Raw genomic sequence first — 18,968 nt, 5'->3', positions numbered from 1 at the left:
CTGCACTTAGAGTCGGCCAATCCAATCCCTCCAACCACACTCCCATTCATAGGCCTTCTAAAAATAGATTTGAAGTGGTTTACTAGAGCCTCTGCAATTTCTGTCGGGTGGGACAACACTGCTCCATCAACTTCCAAATTAGAAATGAAATTCTTCTTTCTCCTCCCATTTGCCACTGAATGAAAAAACCTTGTGTTTCTGTCTCCCTCCTTTAGCCACTTACACCTGGATTTTTGCCTCCAACTGATTTCCTCCTTAACCAAGATGTCCTCCATTTTCCTCCTCAAAACCCATCTCAACTTCCTTTCTTCCTCTCCAAAGGAACCTCTCTCTTCCATCAGGTCCAAATCCTCGATTTGCTCCACCATAACTTGTTTTCTCTCTTCTAATCTTCCAAACTCCAGCCTATTCCACTCCTTTAATTGTGATTTTAAGTATTGGAATTTCTTGTGGAACCTCATTCCCTCCCAATCAACTACCGGATTAGCTTGCTCCCACCACTCTCTGATTTTCTCAATGAAACCCGGATGAGTCAAGCACATGTTTTCAAACCTGAAAGGGGTAGGCCCAACTCCTCTTATTTCCTCCTTGACCAACACTATAAGCCAGTGGTCTGAAGTAAGCCTTGGGAGAGCCCTAGAAGTAATATTGCCCCAATGTTCCTCCCAATCTGTTGAGAACAAAAATCTATCCAACTTAGAGCAAATTGACCTTGATTGATGGTTGGACCAAGTGAAGTTATTATTTAGGAAAAGTTCTTTAAATTCAAAAGAGTCCACAAATTGGTTGAACTTCCTCATACTTGTTGTCACTCTCTGTCTGGGGTTGTTGGTTTCCTCTGTAAATCACACTACATTAAAATCCCCTCCCACACACCAAGGCCCATCCCAGAGGCCTCTAATGTCACTCAATTCTTCCCATAATTTCTCCCTCTGCATATAGTCATTGGGGCCATACACATTTGTTAGTACGCATTCATACCCATCGTCCACCTGTCCGAACTTTAGAACCACCCACTTTATACCCCTAGAACTCCACACTCCTTGCCCATCTGCAATCAAAATCCATTCTTTTGGACTCCTGAAGCATTACCACATCCGGAATTAAACTTCTTAATTACCTCTTTAATTGTCGCTCTCTTCCTAATGCAGCCCAACCCCCTCACATTCCAACTTAGGATTCTCATTGAAAAACTCTTAGCCTTAACCCTAACTCCTCCAAGATCTATTTAGACCCTTTTCTTTTATCCCCTTTCCCTTCAAACTTCTTGTCCCCCCTCAATATCTCTTTTTAATCTCTCCACTTCACTCAGCTTTCTATTCTTCATCTCGCTGTCCTCTTTTTTTTTGCATGTAGGCTTTTAGATCATTCAGGTTCTTCAGCTTGCACCCCAACTTTTTCACAAACTCTGCAACTGACTCTTCCCCACTAGTTTCCTCTTTTTCTAAAGTTGCACCTCTCCTCACTCCTAGGAAACTTCTCGTTCCTTCTCACATTACCTCCAACAACAGCCCTTTTTGTCCCCTCCATGCTCCCTCTCTGCATTTCCTTCCTCTCCACTTCACCCAAAAGGCTCTCTATGATTTCCCATATTTTTGTCTCTCTGCAAGTTTTCTCACCCACTTCCCCCCCTTGTAGACGCACTATGGCTTTCAGACCAAGGGCTTCCGACTCTTGGTTGGGAAGAGAATCTGGAACAAGGGATAAGAGCGCTCATCAATAGCCAAAACTGAATTGACAAAGTTGAGGGATTTACCTGAGGCAGAGATGTGAGGAGAGAGCATAGGCAAAGGAGTGGTAGTCACTTTCTTTTTTGAGAAATTAGAGCACTCTGTCTCCTCGAGTTGGGGGAAGAAAATCCCTGTCGTTGTATCAACACAAAAACTCCTTTCTTTACCCAAGTATGTACCTCTCTATGAGGTACCCTTGTTCAGCTCTGGAAAGACCCAAGCTACCTCCTTTTCAGCCTCTTGCAAAGCGCTAGAACTAGGGAAGGGCTCAGCCAAATTTGGGTTAAGATCATTCACCCCACTCCTCCCCTCCTCCTTTCCCTCCCCCACCGAATCCCCTATGAACAAACAATCCAGGCTGAAAGAATCCATGTTCTGTTCTTCAAATAGAGCTTCGTCTGCCGCACTGCCTTAAACTCCCACAGGCTTCCGATCTTTCATCATAGTTAGAATCTGAGCCGCAGCTTATCCAACCTTGGTCAGCCTCTTCCTTCTCTTCTGTTCTAACTCTCAAATAGCACGGGTTCGGCGATCAGGAACGTTGTGTTTTTGCGCGTCGTCGGCTGGCTGATGGACCCAGCACAAAGGACGACGTCCTTCTGCCTTGCTCGCCATCTGAGCCCCTCCACAGTCGAGAGGGTGAGACCTAGACGATGATAGATGAATGTTGCCATCTATCATCGCCCCATGCCTGCCCCGCCCCACGTGCTGACTTAAGTTGTCACGTGGGCTTTTAAAAAAACCACCCGATGCCTGCCCTGCCCCATGTGAAGGCTCACCCACTGACCCGTCCGGCCCCAGCCTTCTTTAAAGCCAGTTCAGACAATGACTTTGAGCACACCCGAACCTTACCCCTTTTAGCCACGTCAGCATAGGATGGGCCACCTTCTTTAAACAACCCAACTTCAAAAAAATTTGAATTAGAAGCCTTGATAGGAAAGCTTCAAGACTTGGGGCACCCCTGCAAACCGTTTCCCCTTCCTCTGTAGTTCACCCATACGCACTAGGCTTTCCCGCCAGCCCCTGAAGGCCACGTGTACACCAACATGCTGACTCGTTGGCTCCTTCAACCTCTGTTCGTCTTCCCCAAAGCGAGGCTTCATCTTCTGAAGCTAACCAGACCTTGTACCAGGCATCTTCTGAGAGAACTTCGAAGGCGCACGGCAAGTACTCTGGCTTGATCCCAGCAACCTTAAGTTCCACAGCTCTCAAGTTTCTTAAGTTAACCTCCAACAGAACTCCACCCAACGCTCTGACAATTTTCCTTAGTATTTGATCATTCCAAAGGTTGAAAGGATGACCGAGAAGTTTGATCAAGAAGTTGCCGACTCTAGATTCAACTTCGTTGCAAACTGGAGCCCAATTCTGGACCTAAATCAAACTTCCCTCTACAAGGAATGTACTAAAATTCAATTTCTTATCGCCAGTATCTAATAAAGCTTTCTTTTCAGCAAAAGGCAACAACACTACATCTTCATCTAAGCCCAACCTCTCAGCTAAAGGGATTGAGAGATCCATCATATGGATGGCCAAACCCTGCAGAAAGGTTGGGCAAAATTTCAAAAATTTATCTCTCTCCCATGTGGGAATCGCATTCCCTATTTTAGAAAACTGCATTTTCAAGGATCAATCTTGAACCTAAACTAGACCAGATCTGCAACCAAAAGGGAGAGGAGGGATATACCTGATACGAAGTAGTAATAACCTCCAATGAAAGTGTTCACGCCCCAAGGAAAGATCCAAAGACTGCTTCCACCGAAGATGACACGGTGCAGGATGAAGCAGAATCAGCAGGATGATTTTTCAGCAAGAACCGAATTCTTCAGCAAGAATCTGATGGAGGGCAAGTGAGCACGACTTCATATTACCTTTTCTGCCAAAAGGTAATATCAAGAACTCTTCTTGATCGCTCCCACAGGTGGAGATCAAACTGGTATGGCGGCAAGAGCAGGAGGAGAAGGAGACAGTGCAATCAAACTGTGTTGTCTCTCTCTGAAATTCAACAGTCAGTCAGATGATTTCTGATGTGTGTTGAGGGTTCGCCCTGCTCTCCTATTTATAGCCTTAAAGAGAAGTTCTCCTAATCCCATTAGGAGTTTCCTAATCCAAATCTTGTATTTGGATCTAGACTCTCTTTTAAGAGATAAGGATAATCCCTTATCTTATCTGCAGATAAAGATCAGCCCCTCCTAATCTAATTAGGAGTTTCCTGATCCAAATATTTATTTGGATCTGGACTCTCTGAATGGATAGGGATAATCCCTTATCCTATCTGCTGATCTAAATCCCAGAACCGCCCTCTTTTAATTAATATCATTAAGCCAGTTCGTTTTGGGCTTTAGGCCCATTAAGTCTATCTGCTCACTTACCCTCCAAACTGCTGCCCAGTTGGATATCTTTGTCTGGTGTGGGACCCAAACATTGATCTACACATCAGCCACATGGGTTCAACCCAGCCTCTGTTACAAGGCCTGGCCGAATTCACTATAGGAGACAGTGAACCCCTGAGTCCATCACCATGGGCTCTTAATGGGCCCAACATTTACACTAAATGGTCCTTGGGTCAAGCCACCTTATAAAAACCCAAGGACTGTGGGCAGATGCAAGATTAGCCCATCAGGTATTACCTCAATGGTCTTGCACTTAACCTCTCAGCCCATAATGATCAAACACTGCCCGACAAGAGAGGACCTCTCCCTCGGCTGCAAGGAACAGTGTTGCACTCTCTACTCACATGGATCCCGGGAATTAAAACCTTTTGCAAACATTTTGAAACCATAATATATATATATATATATATATATGTATATCTCTATATAAATATATTTTGCAAAACAAATTTCAACGGTTGAAATCGACTGCCGGCAGTTTTGGTTTCCATCAGAGATAGTGCATCCCCGATCATTCACTTTGTTCGACAAAGGGGTTGATCCTGTCACTATGATCACCCACACAGATAAATTCTCGGACTGTCCCAACATACCCAGGTTTTGAACCCCTCTAAGGATCTCACTGATTGGCATATCAAAGACAGCCCAATCCGACACCTAGTGTAGTGTTATAATCGAGTCTAGGGGTTAGGTGTAACATTCCAGTTTTGCCCATCTATCTCCAAGGTCCAGGGCAATACTGGAATTCTGGTCAAATTCAAGGTTTCAAGAAAACCCCACACTACATGTACCTCAGGTCTCACCCTAGCAACTAAGACAAGCCACCCCAACCAACTTGGTGGTACATCAGTGTCAGCCTTCGCAGGATAAATCTCCCCAGATCTATCCAACGGCTGTGAATATTCTAAACTAACACGAGTCTCATATGTGTCCAGTTTAAGGGTATTACACAGAAACACACCATAATAACATGAATCAAATGTGTACTTTATTCATTTACATTAAATGTCATAATGTACATCATTCTGATTGGAGCTAAGGGCATACACTGTCTAACATCGGCAACTACTTCTAAAACCTTCATCCAATCTTCTATCACCCTATCTGCCACTAGGACCATCCTCTTCTCCTAGCTCCCACTCCCCTTCTTCCAAAGCTACTCGTCGGAGGACAGTCGAGCTAGACACTAAAACTTCAGGGTAATGCTTAAAGCAGGGCACCTGATTACAAAGGAAAGAAGGATTACAATCTTCAAGACAGGGACTTCTTCCACTCTCCCTTCGACCTCCAGAAGAAAAGCCTGAAGAATAAAAGCGAAGGGAAGCCCACCCTCTCCGCTTCTGGCCTTCCGGAATACACAACACTTGCCTTTTGTTATTACCAAAGAGTTCGGTAACCACTATAAACCACCCGTTTCCATTCCTCTTTGGCACGGTTTCGAACCTCTTACTCTCACAGGTCAACGAGTTTCTCCAACCTTCTTCCCGTAAAGAATTAACAGCTCCATCTACAAAACCTTTCAACCACACACATGCCTTTGTCCTTCCCTACTCGAATAGGAAAGATTTGGCTTCAATGATCAACTTTTCACTTTTACAGCTTGAGCCCAGAAACATTGATCCCTGTTCACCCCTTGTTTGGCTAACCGGTCTACAGGTCCATTTGCTACTCTATGGGTCCATTGAATTGAAAGTTGCATGTCCTTGGATAGACTTTTAATCTTCTTGATGTCATTTCTGAATATCCAAGGTGTACTGTCATGTTGTTTTAGCCAACCGATGATAACTTTTGAATCCCTTCCACAACCAACCTTTCTGCCCCCATTTCCTTAGCTTTTTGTATCCCATATACCATTGCCTTCAGTTCAGTTGTAATGGAATTTCCAATTCCAATGGGACCTGAATACAGCCCCAACACATTTCCTCTTTCATTTCTTATAACCCCTCCCGATTCCGGATCTTCCCGGGTTTCCGAAACTGCTGCCATCAAAGTTCAATTTGACAAAGCCTGGTTCAATTTCAACCCCATTCTTTCTCGCCCATTTGATTAACGGGATCTCCTCATATGATTGGCCTTCTTTTGGGCTTTTCACATCTGCTTCCACTTCCTTCTCTCCACCTTCACTTCCCCCTTTCTCCAATGTTGAATCCTTTGTACTTACCACTATTTCCCTTTCCTCACCTTTTCACATCTCTTCATTATTGGCACTTTCAATATAATGGGTTTCTCTTAGGTCATGGTTTGCAACTGAAGAATCCGTGAAGGCACCACTAGCACCATTAGTAACCCAAAGCAAATTCACATCGTTACCCGACAAACCTTGTGCCTCCGGGGTGGCTAAGAGGGATGGATTCGATGGATGATTTCTGACCATAGCCCTAGAATCCAACTTGACAAGTGCTTTTGTTAGGGAGTAATCCATTTGAATCAATTGGAATTGACCTGGTTTTGGTGCTTAATTCTTGTTTGGTACTATTATGTTTGTTTCTTGGTTCAAATCTTTCATTATTGCTAATTTCCTTTGAGTCTCGTAGTTGAATCTGGTCAAGGTTCTTCTCCCTTGAATGCAGATCGTCCATTTTACCCGATCGAACTTGAATCGAAGTAGGTTTGATACATGATTGGACTGGAGAATAATAACAGTCCAGCTTGGAGGTTGAAGAAAGCTTCTAGGTTGATATCTTCAATACCCCGATCGGTAGCTCTGTTCTGGTCTTGATCGCTCTCATCGCAGCAGTTTTCGTCGGAGTTAGAGGAATTGAACTCTTCTTCTGAACTACTCTCTTCGGAGTCACTCTCGTAGAATTGCTCCCCGCCTTTTTCTTGAGAATCTCGGGTTGGGGCGCTCATTCTCTTGTATCTGTCGCATTCTCCATATAAGGCTGCCCCCATTCTACTTTCTGGTTGAGTTCGAATGGGCTGGAGAAGAAGATAGACCAAGTCTATTGTCTATTGTCTCTTTGGTCGACCGGCTCACATGACTATTAAAACTTGCCTCGTGCCGGCTCACCCATCTCCTTACAAACCTCGTGGTCAGCTCTTCTTCCGGTTTGCTTCAGCGGTTCATTTACTTTTGAAAAATTGTCTTTTCTTATTAAAGTTACATCCCGCTTTTTTTGCCCCACAACTTGAATTATTCTCTTTTTCTGGACATTGATCTACCCACGGACTTGATGCTTTGTCTTTTTCCATGTCTCTCTTCTCCAATTGTCCGCTTATTTGGATAGTTGCCTCCTCTCTTTTACTTCCACATGTCACCCACCCAACCACATCATCTTCGTCTTCAACCATTGAGCTTCCCCTCCATAGCGTCGCTTCCAATTCCGATGCAACCCGGACTCGCTCCACAAACCCCGTAGCCGCAGATCGAAGGAACGAGGGATGTCTTCAGGCTTGGTTCCTACTATTCTTAGCTTGACTACCTTGAAGTTCAGCTTTTTGCAGGATATCAACACCCCTCCAAAGGTCGTTACTATTTTTTCCAAGAGAGATTTACGCCGGAGGTTAAAAGGTAGTCCTATCGGTTTCAGCCGGAAGCTTCTGTCATTAAAACTCTTCGAGTTACAAGAAGGACACCATCTTTCGATCATTATAGTGCCCTCCCAAGTTTCAATGGTGTTAAATTCTACCTCCTCAAAGCCCACATCCAGCACCGCCTTATTCTCTTCAAATGGCATGAGAATGATCATCCGCTTCAGTCCCAGCTTGTTTGACACTTCTTCCAAGCACCGACTTCCAGCCTTTCACCCCGTTTTTTGCATTGAGCACTACTTTTTTCTTCCAATCTTCACTTTTCCCTTCTACCCGTATTTTGGGTACCATAGTTGATAGAGCCACCGAAACAATATTCGCTTCATTTAACTCTTCCTCTCGTCCCCAGCCTTTTCTAATCTCCTTCTCTCCTTCATCTACTCCTTCGAGACCACCTTGTTTTCCTTCAATTTTCTTTTTTATGAATAATAGTAAGTTTATTGATTCAGAAGCAAATTAGAGTGAGTTCATACATCATCCCAAGTGAGAGGCGCGAGCTGCAGCCCCTCCTTGAAACTTACAAGTAAACTAGGAAAGAAAAACAAGAATCACAACCGAGCCCAAAATAATTCTTCCCTATTTACCCCTTGCTTAGCTAACACATTTGACAAGGTATTTGCTGATCTCCCCACCCCCCGTACAAGTGACCAACATATTCCTTGTCAACCAACTAAATTTCTTCATTTCATTCTTGTATTGCCACATAGCCTCTTCAGAATTTTTCAACCAACCCACCACCACTTTGGAATCCCCCTCGATTATTAGTTGTTGTACCCCCACCCTGGTTTGCAAATTGGACCCCTTGTACAGCAGCCTAAAAGTTCTGCCCTCGATGGAATTCCCAATTCCCAAAGGACCCGAGTAGAGCAACAAAATCTCTCCCTTCTCATTTCTCAAAGCACCCCCCATTCCGGATAATCCTAGATTACCCATGCTGCTTCCATCAAAGTTCAACTTAATTGAGCCTTCGGGTGGAGGAGACCAGCTTGTAATTGATTTGGCCTTTAAAGATGAGCACCTTGCTACCGCTAACCAATTTCTCCAAATGTCATTAAAGGAGAATTGACGAAAGATTTCCAAGGTCTTCAGCCAATGTATTGCCTTGTTTAACACACAGTCTTTCACATCTTGGTTGTTCCTTATCTTGAAAAATTCTGAGATTCCTTTCTTCCCAAAGAGTCCAAGTCAAGGCAGCACGAGCACATCTCCACATAATTCTCCCTATTTTTGTAGGCCAATAAAAGGTAGAATGGTTGAAGAGCATGTGAACTTCTGCCGGTAGACTCCAACTACCCCCAAACAACGAAAGTAGCCAAGCCCAAAGGTCTGCAGAAAAGGGACAAGATACTAATAGATGGTAACAATCCTCACCGTGAGCTCTACAGAGGATACACCAATTAGGAGAAATACAGAGAAAAGGTCTTCTCTTTTGTAGGTTGTCTAAAGTGTTTACTTTTCCATGGAAAACTTCCCAACAAAAAGCCATAATTTTTGGGGGGACTGGCCTACACCAAATTTCTTTTGACAGAAAGGGTTGGTGAGTAGAAAGTTGAGAGATGGACTTGAAAAAAGAAGCACAAGTGAAGGTTCCATAAGGGTCTAGGAGTCCAAACCCTCTTATCCGGCTTGGATGGATCCAAACAAACCCGATTAAGACACCCAAGCAAAAAAGAAAGAGACTCAATTTCAGCATCCCTAAGTCCTCTACGAAAACCAAAATCCCAAGTAGGATCTAAGGGTGTTCCCAAGGGTGAGACAAATTTTGAGACCACCTCTTTTTCCTTCAATCTTTCTTCGCCTCGTTTTTGAACCTCCCGTTGTTTTTGCTTCTATATCGTCCGGATCTTGGTTACTATTTGATATAGTTCATTGGCTATCCCAATCCACCCTTCTAATTTTTTACCTTCCGGTATAATAATTATCTGTTTTCTCCCTTTCTCAAACCTCTCTTCCAATGTTACGAACCATCCTTTTGAGTTTCTTCTTCTATTTGCCATGTATGTTTTATTTGGCAATCTTAGGGTACCCTTCCATTCCGCTAGCCAACTTACATTCGCTGCTCCATCAAGAAAGCATTGAAACCAAGCAATCGCTGCCCCTACAAGATAAACCATTCCTTTTCTACCTTCCCTAATCTTCACCGTTATCTCTTTTTGGTGGAATACCTCTTCCATCCGTAGTTCTTCTACACCACCTTGGTGAATCTTCTCCATCTGTCGACCTCTGCGAAATCCCCGGACTCTTTGTGTACCATCTTCCTGTTCCATCTCCGAGATTTGTCGTCATTCGCCGTTGGCCGTTGTTACCATTTTCCTCAACTTATTTCTTTAGCATTCCTTGATTTCGACTTCAACTTCTAAATGATGCTAACTTCAACCATCATGTCACACCATCTAAATTGAGTATTACATTATTACCAGAACCTACTTTCTAGTAATTGAATTTGAAACCTTATTATGAGATCCCACCTCTCCCATGAAGTGAAAATTTTCATACTTTTTTATGCATGCTTCATATCAGCTCCTCTCTGGTAGATAGAAGATTTCCCTTGCCGATGGGCCTCTTGCTCCCATCTCTAGCAAAAGGAATATTAGAGCCTCCCGACTCCCTTGTCTTGTCCTTTGTCCTTCATGTTCCCAAACTTAACACTAACCTTTTATCCGTTAGTAGCTTAACTAAATCAATGAATTGCAGCGCAACCTTCTTTCCTACTCATTGTGTTTTTTAGGACCGGAAAACTCGGAAGACGGTTGGGAGTGGCCATGAGGCAAATGGAATATATTTACCGGATATCTCTCGTCCGAAGTCCCGGACCACCTAGTGGAGTAGCTTTGGAGCCTATCTCATCGTAGTCGCTTGATATAGTCATGTTATGTAATTTGAGGTTTGGTCATTTGTTTTTTTCAACCTTGAGTCATTTGTTTCCAGAAATGTTTAAGGGAATATCCCTATCAAGTCTTCATTGTGAGTCATGTGAATTTGCAAAACATTGTAGACAATCTTTTTCAATGAGTAATAAAAGATTAGTTTCTCCTTTCCATATTGTGCACTCTAATGTGTGGGGGCCATATCATTTATCCGCTATGGGGGGTTACAAGTATTTCATCCTTTTCATTGATGATTTCTCTCGTTACACCTGGATTTACTTTATGAGATCTCGGGATGAAGTGCCAAATATTGTACAAAATTTTCATGAACTTATTCTTACCCAGTTTAATACTCGGATCAAAATATTATGATCCGATAATGCAAAGGAATATTTTGAGAAGAGCATTTCCTCCTACTTTGATACCTTTGGAGTTATTCATTAGAGTTCTTCCTACACTCCACAACAAAATGGAGTGGCGAAAAGGAAGAACCAACGGATGTGGTTGAGGTCGCGAGGAGCCTCATTTTTGCTTCTCATTTTCCCCGTTAAGTTTTGGGGGGCGTTGTCCTTACAGCTACATACTTGATAAACCGGATGCCTTCCCGAGTTCTAGACTTTAAAACCCCCTTTAGCCTCCTATTTCCAAATGAGGATCTCTTCTCTCTTCCTCTCCGAGTGTTTGGGTGCACTTGTTATGTTCATGTTCACAATCATCGGAGACACAACTTTGAGCCTAAAGTACACAAGTGTGTTTTCTTGGGATATGCCTCCACACAAAAGGGGTATTGTTGTTTTGATCCGGTTCGTGGCACTCGCTTTGTTTCCAGAGATGTCACATTTTCTCGAGTCCGTTCCTTTCTTTGGTACTCCCGAGGGGGAGCATTCGGAGGAGTTGTTTGCGATGTCACCATCTATCCCTCTTTCGTTCCCTATTGAGTCTCCTCTCATCGAGTCTTCTATTAGGTCTTCTTCTCATGTTCCCCGCTCCCCCTCCCCGCTCCTACTCATTCTCCCACATTTTCTTCCATGTCCAAAGGTGGTACTAGAGACAAAGACTCAAGGATGTGCAAGTTGTTTCCACACCTTTAAATAAGCCTCTTGCACCTCCCATCACTACCGAGGTAACAGGTCAGCCCTCTTCTACCACTTCGGATACCTTCCTTGACCTTGATCCCCCTATTGCTCTTCACAAAGGCAAACGGAAATGTACAACTCATTGCATTTCCAAACACCTGTCCTACAGCCTTCTTTCACTTACCTATTATTCCTTTCTTGCCTCTCGTTTCCACACATGTGACTCCCGGATCTGTCCCAAAAGCCTTTTCCAAACCAGAATAGAGGGATGCTATGATGACTGAATTAGATGCTTGCATAAGAACAATACCCGGGAAATTGTGGATTTGCCTAAAGGAAAAGAACTGGTTGGCAGTAAGTGGGTGTTCACTATCAAGTACCGTTCGGATGGTACTATTGAAAGATTTAAGGCCTGTTTGGTTGCTAAAGTATACACTTAGATGTATGGTGTTAATTACCTAGAGACTTTTGCCCAAATGGCCAAAATGACTTCAGTTCGAGTTTTGTTATCTTTAGCCGCTACTTTTGATTGGCCACTTCATCAATTCGATGTTAAAAATGCTTTCTTGAATAGGGAACTACATGAAGATGTGTATATTTCTTTACCTCTAGGGGTGTGTGGGAAGGAGATGCAAGGGAAAGTCTATAAACTAAAGGAATCCCTTTACGGCCTTAATCAATCTCCTAGAGCCTAGTTTGATAGATTTCGAACTGCCCTTGTTACTTTTGGGTACACACAGACTCGGCCCGATCATACCCCGTTTGTTAAGAGGAGAGATTCCTTAGTGACCCTTTGATTGTCTATGTTGATGAAATTGTGGTTACTGGTAATGATACTCGGGAAGTTACTCATCTCAAAAGATTTCTTAACACTAAGTTTGAGATTAAAGACTTGGGTGAACTCGGATATTTCTTAGAAATTGAAATTGCCAGGTCTAATGATGGTATCTTCATTTCTCAAAGTAAGTATGTTCTTGATCTTCTTGCAGAGACTAGCAACCTGGGTGCTCGACCAGCTTCCACTCCTATAGACCTAAATCATAAGTTGTCACCATCGATGGTAAACTATTGACTGATAGGGGAGTGTTCCAGAGACCGGTTAGGAAGTTATTATATCTTTGCATGACTCAACTAGATATTTCCTATGCAATTAGTGTAATTAGCTCATGCATTCTCCCGGAGATACACATTTAACAACTGCTAAGAGGGTTTTGTGTTATCTAAAAGGGACTCCAAGGAAAGGTATCTTGTTTGCTAAGCGTGGACACATGAAGATGGAAGCATACACCGATGCCGATCGGGCTAGATGTATTGATGATAGGAGGTCCACTTCAGATTACTGTGCTATGGTGGTAGGGAACATTGTATCATGGAGGAGTAAGAAGCAACCTATAGTGGCTAGATACTCGGCTGAAGCAAAGTATAGGGCAATGGCACATAGAGTTTCAAAACTTTTGTGGTTAAATCACTTTTAGAAGAATTGGGTATAGACTGTGAGAATCCAATGATGCTATATTGTGACAAAACATCCTAAAGGAAAGCTGGTTCACTATATAAGCAAGTTGGGCATGATTGATATCTATGCTCAACTTGAGGGGGAGTGTAGAGAAACCGGGTCGAATGGGCCCTAGCCCATTATTATCGCATTGATTAGTTCTTTCTTGTTATTTGTTCTTAATGGACCTTTAATTCTTTTTATGTTTTCTAAGTATGCTGATGAGGTGGACGCCCACTTAAGGGCAGATTTGTAATTTAAGTAATCTTAGTAAGATTAATAAAAGATTAGAGAGGAGAAAGAGGAGATTATCGAACTCCTTCTTTCTCCCTTCTTCTCCATTCTTCCTTTTTCTTCTTGTTGTCTTTTTCTTCTTCTCTTCCTCTTCTCGCTATAATCTGAAATAATTTTACTATTTTTTATTGGTCTAAATCACATCTAATAAGTTTCTTTGTTTTCTCTATTGGCAAAGGATATGTAATGACTAATAACATGTTTCATCCGTTTGGCAATCAATACGGTTTCATATCAACTACATGATAATTGGCCGGAACTATGTTGTTTTACCCAGTGTTTTAAAAGCGCAAGGGCCAATTTGCGCCGGAGGTGCAAGGCGCACGCCTTTTTAAGCAAGGTGCAAAATTACAAAAAAAAAGCTAAATAAAAAAAAAGTCAAAAAAATCAAAAAAAAAATTAAACATAATGTTAATAAAAAATGTAACCTTAAGTTTTAAAATAAATGTTTTAAAAAACCTATTATCTAAAATTAAAATGCATAAACATAACATGTAAAGCATATTCAAATGAAAATTTAAAAATAAAAGCAAATATATAAAGCATTTTCAAGCATGTAAAACCCACAATCTCTTTTTCTCCTTAATTGCATTGCTTCAAGTAGCTAATGTAAAACATATTGCATTCTTAATTCTATGAGTTGCCTTTGTACCACGCCCCTCGAGGCAAGCCCGAACAAGTCTATGTTAGGGTCTGAAATTCTTATTTCTCACATAAAAAATAATGATTTTATAACTTTCATGTTGTTGCTAATGTTGTTCATTCATTCATTGCAATAAAATGTTTTCTTAAAAGGCAATGAAAGTTATAAAATCATTATTTTTTATGTGAGAAATAAGAATTTCAAACCCTAACATAGACTTGTTTAGGCTTGCCTCGAGGGGCATGGTCGGGGGTCTGGGGGCGGAGACCCCGGCCCAGCCGTTAGACTAAAAAAAGAGCAAAAAGTGCAAAATTTTAAAAGGCACACGCCTGGGCTGAGGCGCAAGGCGCATCAGGCGTGCGCCTTTTGAAAGGGGTGCACCTAGGACCTGGGCAAAGCGCATACCCCAAAATGTGCCTCGCCTGTGCGCCTAGGCGCGCCTTTTAAATCACTGGTTTTACCATCTATATACAACTTACGCCAAACATGCTATCAAAAAGATTATGTAATGGAATATAAAGCCCACATTAGAAACTGAAAGAGAACTCAATAGCTTTTTAAATAAAGCAAAGATTACAAATAATTTAAAGAATTTCTTTTACAAATTCATTTGAGTACCATACCGAAGAGAAACATATATCGTTCACCACATAAAACACTGTTCAAAAATAATTGTCGGAAAGAATGAAAGAGGGGAATCAGTGAACACATTTCAAGATTAATATTGACATAATATACAGAATTCATTTTATTGTTTTGCTAAGTAATATATACTTTTCCATCTAGAAGCAATGATACATGTAAGCATTTAAAACATGACATATCACCCATGCATATAGTTAATGCTGACTATGAGAACAAATACAAGGGCCTGGTAATTGCCTGGCGCAATATAGTGGAGAGTTGCCGCATAAGCTCTTGCATTCTTTTTGCACTAGCTGCTTCCCTTTGTGTTGCATCTTGCTGCTGTTTCTTGATGTTAATGATATGTTTATCCTTGTCCTTGTCCTTCACAACTGAGCTGCCTTTGAAATTGATCCTTTTACTCGAAGTTAAGAAGAACTGTTCCACTTCATTCACTTTTTGCTCAAGCTGCAAATTAATATTAACAAAAAAATAAAATAACCGTCTGAGGGTGCCTAGGAGAAGAGAAAAGTTCAAAAGAGGGCAATGGAGGATTCCACCGAAGATCAGCTGCAATAACTAAACTATGCAATTCATACTTTGGTTGAAGCAATGAGAACAAATACTAGAAAGTCTCAAGAAATGTAAGCACATAATCCAACATTTCCAAAGCTATTTTAGAAGAAATACTTCAGGCTCACCTCAAGGAAAGGCACGGACAAAGCACCCTAAGATGCAAGAAGTGAATCCTAGTGAGGCCTAGGTCTCATATCAGTATTTTGAAAAAACAAAAAGTGATCCATTAAGACCATAAACCAGTTGTTACAGGCTTACAGCAGTTCAGATCAATCCCCGGCCTGCCTGCCATTATTTCAACTGTTAAAAAAATCAAGAGATCTTTATAAAAGGTCAGCAAATCTGAAAGAAGATAACTCTCCACTGGATTCTTTACAGTGTTATCCTCTTATGAAGCATTAACAAGAAATCAGGTTGATAATTTTCAGGTTAGCAAGGTTTTGGGTAATACAACCATCCTTGGGTGGAAGACTGGAAGCATTAGACAGCATTTTGGTCCTCGACCACTAGAAAATAGAGGATTTTGTCTGGCTAGTTTATGTGTTATGTCCAAGAGTTCTGAGGATGCATGTCTGGCAATACATCCTCCATCCCCCCACAAGATATTTACCATGTGGCCATCTCTTGATGGGGGTAGGAAAACCAAGATATATTAGAGTGTCATACTGCCACCCCATTTATAGTGTATTGGGGAGTTTGGAAAAAAGGGAATAAATGTGCATTTGAAAGAAAGTCTATGAATGAGAGATGCATGTGTGCTAATATTTGATCCTTGCTTTTGGATCAGATGCTGACTCATCCAGAATATAAGGATGTGTCAAAATCTTTGTTCGGAAATCCATTTTGTACTGTCTTGCACTAATTAATGAATCTAATAAACATGTGGGTTTTGTATAACCTCAAAAACACTTCTTTTATCTTTTAAGTTTTCTTTCAAAATTGATCATTTTTATCAAAGGAGGAGAGGGAAGGAAGATAAGAACATAAGACAGATCATAAGATGTTATACAGTCGACCCTCAGTATCATTCATAAGCACTGGGATTTTCCCCTACAGTACCTTTTTGCATCTATATTGAGAAACAGAAAAGGGAGAAAAAACAGAGGAGGGTGGGAATCATTGCCTGACTCCGAAATTGTCTATCAAAACTCACCTCAACAACCTTTGTAATCATGTTATCAATATGGTGAGTAATCCTCTCTATGTCTGCAGTATCATCTTCAGCATTGCAAGTTCCCACATTTCCAATCTCCATAAGATTACCATCAATGGGTGGTCCATCTAGAATTGGTATGTCAATAGGTTCCATCTGTTTAAAAATAAAGAATCACCAGAGTACCATTAACAAGTATTTTACTTATTTTTTCTAAATTTCCAATCAAATGCATTGATTATAATAAACACAAGATAAAATGTTACGAAAGGGAAAAAAAAGAGAAAGAGAGAATGCAAGAACAGGTAATAAGGAATCAACCAGAAGGAAGAAAACATAAGCAGTCACCCCAACCATTCCCCCATTGACAACACCCAACCACACCAACCCTGAATGCACAAAATAAAAAATGAATACAACAAAGACACACTTTGCATTTCTGCAACAGCAAAAGAAGGCACTCATTTAATAGAAATCATTAAAATCATGACTATAAGCCCTCAAGCTCCAAAGAAATAACAGAAAAAAAAAAGTGAAATGATACTTAAAAAATGTGTTTAACAGCCAGAGCATTCAAGCAAGTAATAAACAGGCTGCTAGCATAGCTGCTGCTCTGCCAACTTTGTAAATTCAAATAACAGTTTTCCATTGCCTTTCAGTATCACTATCTTCAATGCAATTTATAAACATGAGTCCCTTTTTTGTTCTCATTTGCGATAAATGTTAAAAAAACACTTTTGTTTCTGAATACCTCTCTGTAGAAATAACCTTTCAATATTACCAGGTTAGATTGAAACTGGTGAAATAATTTTGCTGGATTGATCAGGAACAACCTCCAATCTGTACCATCCAATTGCAAATTACGCACCTCCTTATCCTAACATAACCAGGTTAGGTTTTAATAGAGGCAGCCTTGGAAGCCCAGGCAATTCGGGAGTGGGAGGCGTGTTTAGAAACAATAATACGGACAGACATGAAGTGAGGGCTGCATCATTAAGTATAGAAACCTGATGATGAAAGGGGATTTACATGCTATATGGGCATAGCTCATGGCAGGTAGTGAATTAGGGAGGTAAGTAGAATGGCGGGAGAGCTGAATGTCGGGTACATACCAAGATATGTCAACAGTATGGGCTATGGCTGATGCTTTGGCAAGGCAATGGACAAATATTGTGAAATATCTCTTTTGTCGATTCAATAAAAAAAATGCCATATTCCTGGATTTTGGACAATCTCTTAACAATCTAAGAAAAGCATGATGAAGTCCTAATTTTATACAAACCAGAGCATGAAACACCTTCTGAATATCTAACTATGGGGGAAGAGAAATCGAATTCAACAGTATGATCCTATCAATACTTAACTTAGTTGTAGAAATGAAACAAGTACATCAGTAAATCCTCTAACGTGATACAATCATCGTAAAAGTAATCCAATAGCTTTGTTTATATAACTTCATCCACTTGTATAAAGTACTGGCATTAGCACAAAAATAGTCCGAAAAAACGACAATTCATCAAAACCTGAAAGACAAAAAGAGGTAGAACTCCTGTATTCCGGACCGAACAGCGGCAGCAGTAGCAGAAGGATAAATCAATAAGAATAAGGATGGAAGGAGACGTGCCTAGTATGAGCGGTCTCGTATAGGGTTACACCGTGAAGTACGAGGAGTGCTGTAAACAACCCTAATAAATGACGGTTGAAATTGATGAACTGAATGACTTTTGCGGTTGAAATCGATGAACTGAATGACTTATTCAGCGGGGGTAGCCCGCCACCCTGGTGCAGTCGGGATTCGGTTCGAAGCCACCCTAGCAATTAGCAAGCGCCGCACAAGGAGGCGCCCCACAACGTCTCACAGCACATCTCCGCCCTGGGAACATCTCTCGATAATGTATCATAAATGATGATGTCATCGTCAGGAGATGTTCCCAATACAACGGGGACGTGCCGTGGAACGTTGTGGGGCGTAGAATTTATTAGGAAGCCAGTTACTGGCTTGCCTGAACTGAATGACTACTTGTTTTTTTGGTAAAAGACTTAAACCTCTTATGAGGTTTGTGATAAATACTTGTATCTCCCCTCTAATTTTTTATAGGACTTAAACGATTCTGGATCTCCTGCCCACTTCTACCCACAATACAATACCACCCGTGAATTGGGAATATCTCCTCCTACATAATACTATGTAGAGGATGAGATATTCTCCATGTGTGGTTGCGATAAACGTGGACAGAGATCCAGATTCGACTTAAACCTCCCATCTAGAAGAATATGCCTTTATATTTGGCAGAATTCATTAAAAGACATTTTTACCCTCCATCACCCTTTAAATTTTCAAATAAAGCCACATAAACCATAAACTTAGGGAATAAATCAGACAAGATGCCTTGCAAAATTCTCCCTTGCAATCTATCTACCATTCTCCGCAAATCCTGCTTAGTTTCCAAAAGATTGTCATTTTGAATGCACCTCTCATGACAAGAAACAAACTTGTAAGTTTTAATTAATTACAAACAATACAAGAGCAGTATTGATTTTCAACTTCCTAGGTTTGAATGCCTAATCATTTATTTAATGGAGGGAACT

General features: G+C 41.3%; 1 protein-coding gene across 6 annotated transcripts in view; it reads right to left on the bottom strand.

The window, feature by feature from the left end:
• LOC104591137 (transcription factor GTE6-like) overlaps positions 1–18,439 on the bottom strand; it is a 34,744-nt gene extending 16,305 nt beyond the window's left edge. The window contains exons 1-3 of one of the 6 annotated variants that reach the window (XM_088898251.1): positions 18,004–18,439; positions 16,380–16,535; positions 14,909–15,118 (exon numbers count right to left, since the gene is read on the bottom strand). In XM_088898251.1, the coding sequence (XP_088754377.1) occupies positions 14,909–15,118; positions 16,380–16,535 (366 nt within the window). In that variant the 5' untranslated portion in view covers positions 18,004–18,439. The other 5 variants (XM_088898253.1, XM_088898254.1, XM_088898250.1 and 2 more) reach the window with 5 other exon arrangements.
• Positions 18,440–18,968: the final 529 nt, after the last annotated feature.

Source organism: Nelumbo nucifera, chromosome 2 (genome assembly GCF_055504915.1).
Source record: "Nelumbo nucifera cultivar China Antique chromosome 2, China Antique-T2T, whole genome shotgun sequence".
Lineage (NCBI taxonomy): Eukaryota > Viridiplantae > Streptophyta > Magnoliopsida > Proteales > Nelumbonaceae > Nelumbo > Nelumbo nucifera.
Note: the sequence above shows the minus strand (reverse complement) of the source record. Positions and strands in the feature narration are given on the sequence as shown.